Raw genomic sequence first — 12222 nt, 5'->3', positions numbered from 1 at the left:
GGCAGGTAGGCCAGGGGGGAGGAGGGATTTTTGCGCCTAGGGGGGTTTCCTTCTCCTTTAACTAATTATTATCAAGTGTCCTGCCTCCTGGACGGTGGAGCTTAACCCAGTCGTTCCCTGTGACCCCCTAAGACGACAGAGGAAAATTTTTTATGATATAGTTAGTTAGCCAAAAATTGCAAACTCACTAAACAGTTACAGTATGTCCCATGTGGCCCCCTTCAAGTAGCTGACTAACTCAGAGTTATGGAGAGCAGAAAAGCAGGTTTGATTCTGATCTGTTAGACATCCAGTCACTCCAGCCTTTATAAATTACATTTTTGCCTAACTAACTATATTAGAAACAATTTTTATTTTGCACACCCTATCTATTTACCCAGTTTTTATTTTGACACTAAACTGTTCCTTCAAGGGTGGTTTTATCATAAATGATACTTTACCAATAATTTACTGGTGAGGGACCATGCACCTGTATACATGTAAATCCATACTTTGGATCCTCCAGCTGTATTTACAAAAGGTGGGTATACAGGGTTTAAGAAAATATCCAGCAAAATACCTACCCTTTACCCTATGTGTGTTTAGTGGTTACCTGTGATATTGTGTCCATTACCAATTCCAGTAACAAAGTAAAAATATACAGTATAGGGAATAATGTAACCCTACTAAGGAGTTCCTTCAAAATATATCAAAGTGCTTTTATATTGGGCATAGAACTCTAAGGGTAACAGTACCATTGGCACACTCCATTCAAGGGGTGGGCAGGAGGAGGCATGTAGGGGTGCACCATTCCCACACCTACCTTGCAAGTCATACTGAGACATAGGAGCAGCAAGATGCACAGCCAGCAATGGGGCCTTGTCCTTAAGGGGAGCAAGTGCTTAGGAAATGAGCACTAAGAGGTGCACTCTTGTACATCATGAATGAACGAACCCCCATATTTTTCAACATCTGCTTTATCATAGGATTAACTGGCATTTGTCTACAAGCAATTCCCCTCATGTGCCGACAGTGAAACACATTGGGTTGATATGGGCATTAGTTCCCACAAAACTAGATAACCCGTATTGTTTTATTATTGTAATATACTTACATTGTTAATATTCCCATGCAAAAAAAAAAGAAAAAAAACCTCACGCATTTTCATTCCTTGATGTAACACTGTGAGGTTTTATTTACAGAATTCACATACAGCAATGTACCCAGCAGTCTCTGGTAGTTAAATAGCTACATAATTAGGAACACCAAAAAAGCTCTTTCAAACAATTTTCAGTCATGTCTGAGATACTCAATCGTCTTCTTCTTCCCATTCTTTAGTTTTTTTTTTAATATTATTTCCACCATCTCTCAGTGGCGAATTAAACCATGTCAGTTTTTTTCTTTAATATAAGGTGCATGTTAAAAAGAAAAACACAAAAAATTGTAAATTATATTAACACTAAGAAGTGTCCATTATTCATCTGTGGTGAATACACTGTGGCACTGTAAAGTGGATCTTGGAAGTCTCTTTCTTAAGCACTTCAATGCCAAATTTATTCGGATAACTGATGCCATTTCCAGCTCAAATCGGCAGTGACCGAAAACAGGAACAGGGACAAGCCCCAAAAGGATTCTGTTCCCTTGCTCGCCTTCTGTGGCTTCCAAAACGTCTTGCAGTCAGCAGCAGTAGAGATTCACTGTAACAACTACAGAACTTCTGGGGAGAAACAAAGGGGGAGTATATTACTAAGTGCTTTCTCTTAAATTATAGTATCAAAAGCAGCACCCTATATCTCAGCCTTTAAATATTGTATAATACCAAGCTAGAAGTTAAAGGGGGACATATAGCCTCATTTTGAAAACTCTATAATGGCTCCTAAACTTAAAATCAAATAACTTTCCCAGGAGTGTGGGTGGCTCGGGTATTCACAGGAGCTCTATACATAATGAAAGTAGAAAGAAGTGCTGTTTTTTGTTTGTTTTTTTCTTGACAATGGTACATGTGTAATACGTTTATAATACACAAAAGCCATGAATATCCTGTAAATTATATCCTTATAAACGGTGAGTTCTGATGTCATCAGTTATAAACGGTGAGTTCTGATGTCATTTCTGTCACATGACTCATTGAAATTTGTGTATTATAATAAATAAAGTACCCCCAGATGTAAAATATGAGGATATTAGAAGTTACCTCGGAGTTCCATGACCTGTATAAAAACACTCGGCCTTCGGCCTCGTGTTTTTATATGGTCATGAAACTCCTCGGTAACTTATAATATCCTTATATTTTACAAAAGGGGGTACTTTATTCACTATATATTATCAAGTGTTTTATTTATGTTTATTAACTAATGCAGAGTTTTCACAATTAGGCTATATGTCCCCTTTAAAGGAGAAACAAACCACTTCACGGTTCACGGCAGCCATCTTCCGGCTCTTTGGTAATCTGACAATGAGACCGGAGTGGCGGCGCATGTGCAGTTGGAGCAATTTCCTGGTTCACGGCAACTGCGCATGCCTCGAAATTAACAGAAATTGCAGAAGCTCCGGAAGAAGACACAAAGACCCGGAAGATGGCTGCTGTCAACTCTGATCCCTGAATCTGCACCGAGGGGTAAGTAAAAAGTTAGGGGTAGCAGCTAGGCTGGGGGGGGGGGTCTATGTGGGGTAGGGTTTTTTTTTTTAATAAGGGGCTTGGTTCTCCTTTAAGAAATGCAGTTTTCCTGTGCTGCATTTAGTCTTCTTTTATTCTTCAGATGTTTGATTTCTTCATATAAAGACAAAAGCCTTCCAATGTGGACTTTACTACTACAGCCCCACTGGCCAGTACTATTTAACCTGTCCATAAGGAATACCACACCTACTCCTTAGTAACAGAATAAAAATACCTGGGCCTACCCAGTTCCCTTGAGCCCAGAAGCAGAGATTGGTAAACAAACTTGAGCAAGAATTACGGTGTCAAAACATGTTAAAAATAGCATGGGGAGGGGAAAGAGTTAATGCCATTTAAGGTAGGCTGAACAAAAGAAAAGAAAAGGTTATTACAGTATAATGGTCATTACTAAAACCTAGAAAAAAAAGCTGTAAGTGTACATAGAGAATATTACATGTCCTGTCTTATAAGCATCAAGCTGAATGTTGGAGTAATTAACATGTTAAAGGACAGGCACAGCTGTATCAAACAGGAGGAGTTGTTCATTCTTGTTGTTTTTACTAAACTCGCCCTGCCTCCAAGTGGACAAACCCTAATTCAATGGTTCCTGTGTCTCTCTGAGGCAAACACAAAAATTACCCCTGGTTATCCAGAACATTACACAAAATAACACACCAGAGACTGCAGGATTTAATTAGCAACCAAGTTATCATTGCACCCGCTGGGCTGAACACTACATTTTTTTGTCAAGATGAAAAACATATATAACAGTAGGTAGCAGACTTAACCACTGTACTAATATAGCATGAGCACCTTGCTTGGGTAGAGGGTGCAAAAATTGAATTAAAAAAAGCAGTCAATGCAAGGCAATTGCAAAGAAGTTGTGGAGGGGGGACGTGTGTCTACAGAAGGGGGCAGTTGCCCAAGGCAACTTTGGGCGACTATTGAAAACGCATCGCCGCGTGTGCATTAGCGCAGGCGATTTTGCGCTGTAGCCTATGGGGAAAAAACGCTGAGGCAGTTCGGGGAGATAGTCGCGAAAAAGACGTGGCGATTAGTCGCCAGGCGACAAAACCTCCCCGAATCTCCTCGTCTGGCCTTACCCTTAAATGAACCCTCAGCAGTGGAATTCAACTTACCTGTAACTTGAGGGGGTTGCACAGTGGCCTTCTTAATGAAAGAGTCTTTGCTGCTGAATGCAATAATGGGGTCTGCAGGTGGTATTCCCTTCTCTCCATTAGAGCCACTTCTTTCAGCCAGTGTTATCACCTCCTCAAAGACAGATGAGGAATCCTTAGAAGAAAAGCCATTTTCCTGTTTTGGAGGCTGCACACCATTTAATATAGCTCCGGTGACCCTAAATAAAGTTAAGAGAAGGTGGTCAGTAAACAGTGCCAGACACAAATGATGACAGACCCAGGGTAAAATTTGCAACTGCCCCCCTACCCTGTTTGTAACAACCCACCACCTTCCTTACAACCCCTGAAACTGTACTCTCAGTGCAGCTTGAAATGATATGGACATGCTGAATAATAGGAATCATGTCACTGACATAGTCGGAACACTACTGCTGAGGTCCCATTAAATAAACAGAAAGTACTTACCCCTGAGAGGGATCCGATGTGCCCATTCTGTCCTGTAACCACACGGACTTCTTTTCTGGATGCTCAATCTTTATAATATCTTCAGAGGACTTGGCTTCATCTAGAAATACATGACACACATTTTAAATTGATGAACTTTAAAGGGATACACTGAAAAACTGTTCAACAAGAGGAAGAGCTGGTGATTTGCACAAGGCTGCACTGCCCAGCAATAGCGTACCCACCCTCAAAAAAAATTATTATTAGAAATATACCCCTTATACCTGCAGCTGTCTTTATGTTTTTGTAACTTTGACGCCTTTCCCTACATGAAATACATATGCTGGCTCTTGTAGCATCAAAAAATGAAATGGTTTCAAAGTAATTAAAATATAATGCTAAAATTGGTCTGTTTGCTTCAGAAACACTTCTATTGTTCATATAAATAAGCTGCTGTGTAGCCATGGGGGCAGCCATTCAAAGGAGAAAAAGCTCAAGTTACACAGCAGATAGCAGATAAGCTCTGTAGATAATCTGTTATCCACTATTTATCCTGTGCCATATAGTCTTTTTTAAATTTCTGCCATTGCTACTCAGCAGCTTGTTTATATGAATTATAGTAGTTTTTCTGAAGCAAACAGATCAGTTTTACCAGTGCACGGCAACATTACATGATATTTTCATTACTTTAAAACACTTTTATTTTTTGGCTTTACTGTTCCTTTAAGATGATGGCAAACAGGATATTTTCTCCAGCCATGATATAGTGCTCTGTGCTGCCTTATACAGACAGTGGTGGAACTACCGGGGGAGCAGGGGGTGCGAGCGGGCCAGGGCCCGCACCCCCTCAGGGCCCCCCGGCAGCCCGTGCGCCACTGAAAATGCGGCCGTACAGAGGGGGGCGGGGCCCGGCTGCACGTCACGCACCAGGGCCCGCCCCCCTCTAGTGAGGCTACTGTATACAGAGTTTTAATAGGAAGTGCCTGAAAGCACTGGTGCAAGGTAATTCTCAGAGCAATAATATGCATTACAGTATCAGTAAAATGACAGCCTATGGTTCATTTACCTTTGCTAGGAATTGATTCTAGCTTGGTCTCCTTTCCATTTAATGCTTGTTTATCTTCTTTCTTCTGCCAATAAACAAAATGTTTTATCATTTCAGGAAAAACAACCACCCAAAAAACATATACCATTTAAAGCAATAGCAATATCACACATCACAGAGTTGAAGTTCTTTAAACTCTATAAAGACCAACAATGTGTTGTTGAAATGCCCAAAACAAACCCTTACCCTTAATTCGGTGTGCACATTAGGGAGAACCTGATTTCCTTTTAGTAAAAAGATGAAAGACAAGTCTTTTCTCCTTCACTATGAGTAAAGACAAATAAATGCCATGCACAATGCTACACAGTAAAATCTCAAAAATGTATGAGCAATGACTAGGAGATTTATGCCAGTTCTTTCCTGTACCACCAAATACTGTGAACTCATTATCATGATTACCTAACTCCTCACTAGTGCTAGCTTGCTACATCAGGCCAATTTAGCACATTTGGCCCCCAAATGTACAATAACTCACGCATACCAGTAGGCAGTATTTTGGCCAGTCTATCATTTATGAAATCCTCAGTCCAAATGGATGGGCCATTTTACTCCTGTGTTTTGCTATGCTCCATCCATGTGACAAAAAGAGCCAATAGCAGATAAGAGTTTCCGTTCTTGAAACAAGTCTCAAGCTTAATTTACCTTGTCAGTAGCATCAGATTTCCTAGTTCTTTTCATAATCTCTTCCAGGCGCTGAAATATGAAAGCATATGGATTGGTTATAGCCTTATCATTTACAGCAGATAAGCTAGTCAAAACAGACATTGCATATGGGAATGGGATATATTGCACACATTCAGGGTGACCAAGAAAGATTGATACTTTGAGGTTAGAAAATTATTATTTGCAATCTATTCCAGCATGGGAAGGAAGAGAAGGGGGATCTCATTAAATGAGTTACCGTAGATTTTAGTTACGCAAATAGAACTGCTGGAAAATTGTATCCTGCCTTTTTTTTGTTATGTATATTTTTGCTCCTGATGAAGACCTTAAACAGTCGAGACGCGTAGGGCCTATATTTATGGGGCCTTTATGTTTTGTATTATTTACTTGATCGAATAAATATATTTTTTCAATTTCTGAGTGTGCAGTCTTCACCTTTGGAACGTTCTATACCCTTGGTGACTCGATTGGTACTGCACCTCACTTTTGTTATGTGCGGTCTGACTTTTTTGTTTCCCAAAATTGTATCTGACAGTTTGATCAAATACCTTTTTACGCTCTAATCGTTCCCGTTCCTCCTTCTGGAAATGCTGTTCCCTCTCCAGCCTCTGCTTTTCAGCTTCTTCCCTGGCTTTGGCTTCAGCTTCTTCTCTCTAGAAAAATGTAATAGATATGTTTTTAAATTAGATGCATTTTATGATTATTTTACTCTCCTTGCAGGTACTTTTTTCAAATCACTTTGTTACTGCAGCAAAGTAACATTCATATTACACAATAAATAACTTGTAAATAGACTTAGCGATAAGACCATCAGTTACAGTAAGTAACCAGCACCCCATTGTGACCTACATCCTCTCAATAACTTGCACATTTAGGGGGTTGGAAGGAAAAGCCTAATAAGGGTTCTCTGTATTGACAGAGTTAGTCGCAGGAAGCCTTTGGCAATTTGTCAAAGGTGGAAGTCAGGGTGCAAAGAGCAAACAAATGGTGACTTGTGCCTGTTTTTTGCACTTTCACCATTTATCTGTTGGGATATTAGCCATTTTAATGGGGATGTAAAGGCAAAAAACAATATTGAATCTACAGCTGCTAAACCTAAAAAGAAGCATATTTGCAATGTACTTCTATTAGAAATTCAGTACTGTTTCTATAATACACAAGAACCATGAATATATGGTAAATTATATCCTTATAAATAGTCCTCAGTGATGCCATTGGTTACAACTGGAGCTTAGTGATGTCATTTCTATCACGACTCACTGAAACTTGTGTTTTATAATAAATAATGTACCCCTTGTTGCAAAATATGAGAATATTAGAAGTCACCTCAGAGTTCCATGACCTGTGTTTTTATACCGAACTCCTCGGTAACTTAAAATATCCTTATATTTTATAAAAGGGGGTTGGGTACTTTATTCGCTATATAAAATAAAATTAGTCTTGTTCAGCTTGTTAGTCTACTACCAACCAACACCGGTGACGGTGCACAGAGGATTTCTTTCTATTTAGAGTAGTAAGAAAACTATCAGCGCTGCTCTGCATTCCAAAGGGCAGGGAACTAGAGTGGGTTGGTTTCATTTGTTTATTTATCTTTGAGGATAATCTCAGAGATAAAACCATGAATATATGGTAAATTATATCCTTATAAATAGTCCTCAGTGATGCCATTGGTTACAACTGGAGCTTAGTGATGTCATTTCTATCACGACTCACTGAAACTTGTGTTTTATAATAAATAATGTACCCCTTGTTGCAAAATATGAGAATATTAGAAGTCACCTCAGAGTTCCATGACCTGTGTTTTTATACCGAACTCCTCGGTAACTTAAAATATCCTTATATTTTATAAAAGGTGGTTGGGTACTTTATTCGCTATATAAAATAAAATTAGTCTTGTTCAGCTTGTTAGTCTACTACCAACCAACACCGGTGACGGTGCACAGAGGATTTCTTTCTATTTAGAGTAGTAAGAAAACTATCAGCGCTGCTCTGCATTCCAAAGGGCAGGGAACTAGAGTGGGTTGGTTTCATTTGTTTATTTATCTTTGAGGATAATCTCAGAGATAAACCACCCTGCTCTGATTCTCTGCCTGTCAGAATGCACAGCAGCGCAGATAAGCTTCTTTTTAGGTTTACACAGTGTAGATATTATATAATATATATGTTTAATGTATATGTATATGTAATAGATGCAATATTGTTTTTTTGCCTTTACATCTCCTTGACCATCTTGGAGATCTTAGCCTTGTGCTTTCATAGGGTCATGAACTCCACAATATCCTTAGTTACGGTACAGGTATAGGCTTAAATGCCCTATACACAAGATAGCAGAAAAGAAAATACAACAAACAACCACAGGGTGGCAGTAAAGGAATGTTGTGGACCACTGTAATACTTTATATACAAGATATCAAAATTACCAATATCTGTTTGGAATTAAGTGATTCCTAAGGCCAACGTCATGCCTCGGTTGTTGGACTGAGAACCAAGTTTGTCAAAATGCTCTTATCTCCACCTTTTTCCCCATTCGATTGGGTGTCACATGGATCCCTCTAGGCAGAGAGTTTAGGCTGTTGGCACATAGGCTGATGGCTCTGGCTGTTGTCAGGCTGCATATTTTTTCAGGCTGAGAGAAGCAGATCTGCTCAGTGCCCCTTCTTCATTGATTTGAATTTGATTTGCCTTTGTGCGGTCACTCACTGACCTCAGCTTCAGCTCCGCTGTGTGTGACTGCACACAAGTTGATCAAATTTAAATTAACAGAGCAGGGACACTAAGCAGATCTTCTTCTCTCAGCCTGCAAAAATACCTAGGCTGACAACAGCCAGAGCCATCAGACTGTGTGCCCTTGGGTTGCAGTTGCAGAGAAATAGAGTCCTGGGGATTTAGGAAAACTTAAGACTCAAACTTAGGGGTAAAAAAACCCAGTAGGTACCCAACTGGTTGCTCTCTGTCAACTCAAAGTTCCTGCATCTCACAGACATTGTATTTGAGCAACAGCTTGAGAGTTTACTGTTGGTACAAGAAATAGCTAATGTAATAGTATAATGAAGAAAACCTTGCCTAGACATTTGACTTGGATAGCTCACAATGCCATCATTTCATTGGATCACCTTAAATAAAATGAATGTTGTGGCTGTATTTTTACCAGTTGTTCAACATTATAGAATAGTGATATTATGCCACACCATGACGCACTAATGCATGCACGCAAAGCTTTGGAAAATTATAGTAAAATCAGTACTTTATAGAAGAAAAATCATAATCCCCACACTCAGCACTATGATTACAGTAAGGGAAGTACAATTCTAGGCTTTAGTCAGAAGCACAGCCCATTGCACTGTGTATTCTTCTCTGGCACATGATCCTGGAGCAGGATATCCTTGTATCTGCCTCAAGGGGTTCTAATATAAAACATAAGGTAACTAGGCATTGTGATGTGGAAAGCATGCTGACACTGATAAAGAGCATAATGTTTAAGTCTCTAGCATATGTGCAAAGGCTTCTATACAAAACCAAAACTTTAACAAGATTTGCATGTTTTAGGCCTACCAAAGGAGCAGCACAACAGTGTTCTACATATTATATGTAAAAAGAGGAAACTGTCCACCCATGGCACACTCTCCAGAATAGACATGGCTCTAGCATCTGCCAATTTTTGCCAATTAGTAGACGCGGCTACATACCTCCCTAGGGCTTTCTCCGACCACTCTCCATTACTGATCTCAATCCTCCCCACTACCGGGGGCAAAAGATCATCCTGGAGATTATCCCCATTATGGCTTACGGTACCCCTGGTTAGAGAAAAAGATCAAGAGGAATATCTCCGGTACTGGGAAATCAACCAGATGACAGCACGACCAGGAATACTGTGGGAAGCATCCAAAGCTGTGGCTCGAGGGGTCCTAATATCAACAATAACAACAGCAAGAAGGGAGTCTGCTGATAAGGTCAAGGAGGCCGAACACAACTTAGCGCAGGAGGAAGAGAAGCACAGGGATAACCCTACACCAGTGAACAATATCACTCTATCTAATGCCCAGAGAAACCTGGAACTGGAACATACCCAATTAACTAAGAAAGGTCTATTATACACCAACCAACGTATCTTTGACCAAGGGGACAAGGCTGGCAAGCTCCTAGCATGGCTAGCTAGCTCCAGGGACTCCCAAACATGCATACCCAGAATAGCCAACTCCAAGGGAAAACTCGAAACCACGTCCCAAGGCATACAAGAAGCATTCCTAAATTACTATACTGACCTGTACAAATCCAGGGTTAACTATACCCAACCACAACTTGAAAACTATCTTAGCCACATCGAATTTCCCACCCTATAACGATGTGAAGTGCTTGACTTGGATGCACCAATCACCCTACAGGAAGTGAGGGAAGCAATGGCCGCCCTCCCACAAGGCAAAACACCAGGCCCAGATGGGTTCCTGGCAGCCTGGTACAAGCTACACAGCGATAGCCTGCCCCAACACCTCCATGAAAATATACTTAATGCAGTGGAACAACAGCTTAAATCTGCACTATATATGTAGAGTAAACCTCTACAAAATGATTTATTTACCCAAGTTACTCTACAGACTCCACAACTCCCTAGTATGGGTCCCTCTAAAACTCTTTTTCCAGATCACGTCTATTCTCACACCATTCCTCTGGGCCAACAAGAACCCCCGTTTGTCCTGGAAAAGCCTGACAGCCCCAGTAGATCAGCCCTTATCTTCATCCAGGGCCGGATTTAACGAAGCGGCGCCCCAAGGCAGCACGATCCATACCCTTGCTGCTTCCGGTCGCGCCGCCCTGTGTCCGCAGGGTCCTAGCGCCGGCTGTGGCGCTCGCTGAGGCAGAAGCGCTGGGGAGAGTTAAGTCTCCAGTGCTTCAAAGATGCGACTGGGCAGCATGCCGCCCTAGGCCCTGGCCTATGTGGCCTCGCCACAAATCCGGGCCTGTCTTCATCTATACTTCCTAGCAAGCCAGCTATTCCACATCCACACTAGGTTTCACCTTGAGGATGATGACCCTGGACTAGTCTTACAAGCAAGCCTGGTGGGCTCGTGGGCGGGCATCAGAAACCTTCCTTATAGGAGACTTACAGACTATGACAAAGAACCCTCAACAATCACGACTCCTTATAAAGCATGGAGAGCAGCATGCAAGGTGATGAACTGTGCCCCACCGATCCTCTCACCCTTCCTCCCCCTCTGGCTGAACAGCAACCTTCCTCAACTCCGTGACCTGCAAGACTCCAGCTACTGGCCAGCACGGAACATTAAAGTCTTGGGAGACCTACTAATGGGAAACCAGTTCCCCACGCCTAACCAACTTAAAGAAAGCTCAGGGCATCAGGGCATACAATTATACAGATACCTTCAGCTAAGACATGCATTTCGATCCCAATTCTCAACTTTAACTATACTATATGCAACAATCGCATTCGAACATGTCCTTAGGAACCCGCAACGCAGCAAATTGACTTCCAGGCTTTACAAATCACTACTCAAAGTATCTCCTTCCTCCTTTGACAAAGCTCTTTCAAAATGGTAAACTTTTCTCCCTATAATAACAAGTGAGCTCTTGGAAGATGAAAGAGGTTCTATCTACTCAGACCTAATTTCCTTGAAAGATAGACTGATTCAATTTAAATTCATGCACCAAGTATACATTACCCCCACCAAAATGGAAAAAATGGGAAGGAATACAGGAGCCATTTGCCCCAAATGTGGCGAGGGAGAAGCTGATTTTTTCCACATGACTTGGAACTGTCCACACATCAATAATTACTGGAAACTAATAGTGAAATATATGACGAACTGTTCTATCAGGGCCCCTGCTCCCCAGAAGTATGCCTACTAGGCCTAGTTGATGACATAGCACCCCTAAACAGAACTAGATCGTTAATCCAAACACTTCTGTTCTATGCCAAAAAACTCCTCATAACCAAATGGATGGCACCCCATCCCCCTACAATACCGGCTTGTAGGGGGATGGGGTGCACTTATCAACAAAATCCTACCTTTGATTAAGCTCACGTATGAGGGGCGTGGCTGCTCCAAGAAGTTTGAGAAGGTTTGGACACCCTGGCTCGAATCTAACCCTGAAGCACAGATAGATTACTAGCCAGACACCTGTAAGACCTAGTAGTGGTCACATCAATGAGGTTCCAACACACTACCCCCTTAAATAACTCCGCTGGACTATACTTGATAAGGGTCACTTTGTATTGTCAA

At 41.2% G+C, this 12222-nt stretch overlaps 1 protein-coding gene across 4 annotated transcripts in view; it reads right to left on the bottom strand.

The window, feature by feature from the left end:
- Positions 1 to 1150: 1150 nt before the first annotated feature.
- Positions 1151 to 12222, bottom strand: part of map7d1.L (MAP7 domain containing 1 L homeolog) — a 61216-nt gene continuing 50144 nt past the window's right edge. For 3 of the 4 annotated variants that reach the window (XM_018246363.2, XM_018246365.2, XM_041581900.1), the window contains 6 exons: positions 6535 to 6639; positions 5966 to 6016; positions 5285 to 5348; positions 4240 to 4339; positions 3775 to 3992; positions 1151 to 1696 (listed from right to left, as the gene is read on the bottom strand). In XM_018246363.2, coding sequence (XP_018101852.1) covers positions 1686 to 1696; positions 3775 to 3992; positions 4240 to 4339; positions 5285 to 5348; positions 5966 to 6016; positions 6535 to 6639 — 549 coding nt within the window. In that variant the 3' untranslated portion in view covers positions 1151 to 1685. The remainder of the gene's footprint in view (positions 1697 to 3774; positions 3993 to 4239; positions 4340 to 5284; positions 5349 to 5965; positions 6017 to 6534; positions 6640 to 12222) is intronic. The other variant, XM_018246364.2, reaches the window with a different exon arrangement.

The sequence above is a fragment of the Xenopus laevis genome, chromosome 2L (genome assembly GCF_017654675.1).
Source record: "Xenopus laevis strain J_2021 chromosome 2L, Xenopus_laevis_v10.1, whole genome shotgun sequence".
Lineage (NCBI taxonomy): Eukaryota > Metazoa > Chordata > Amphibia > Anura > Pipidae > Xenopus > Xenopus laevis.
The sequence above is the reverse complement of the archived record's forward strand: the minus strand, read 5'-3'. Positions and strand labels throughout refer to the sequence as shown.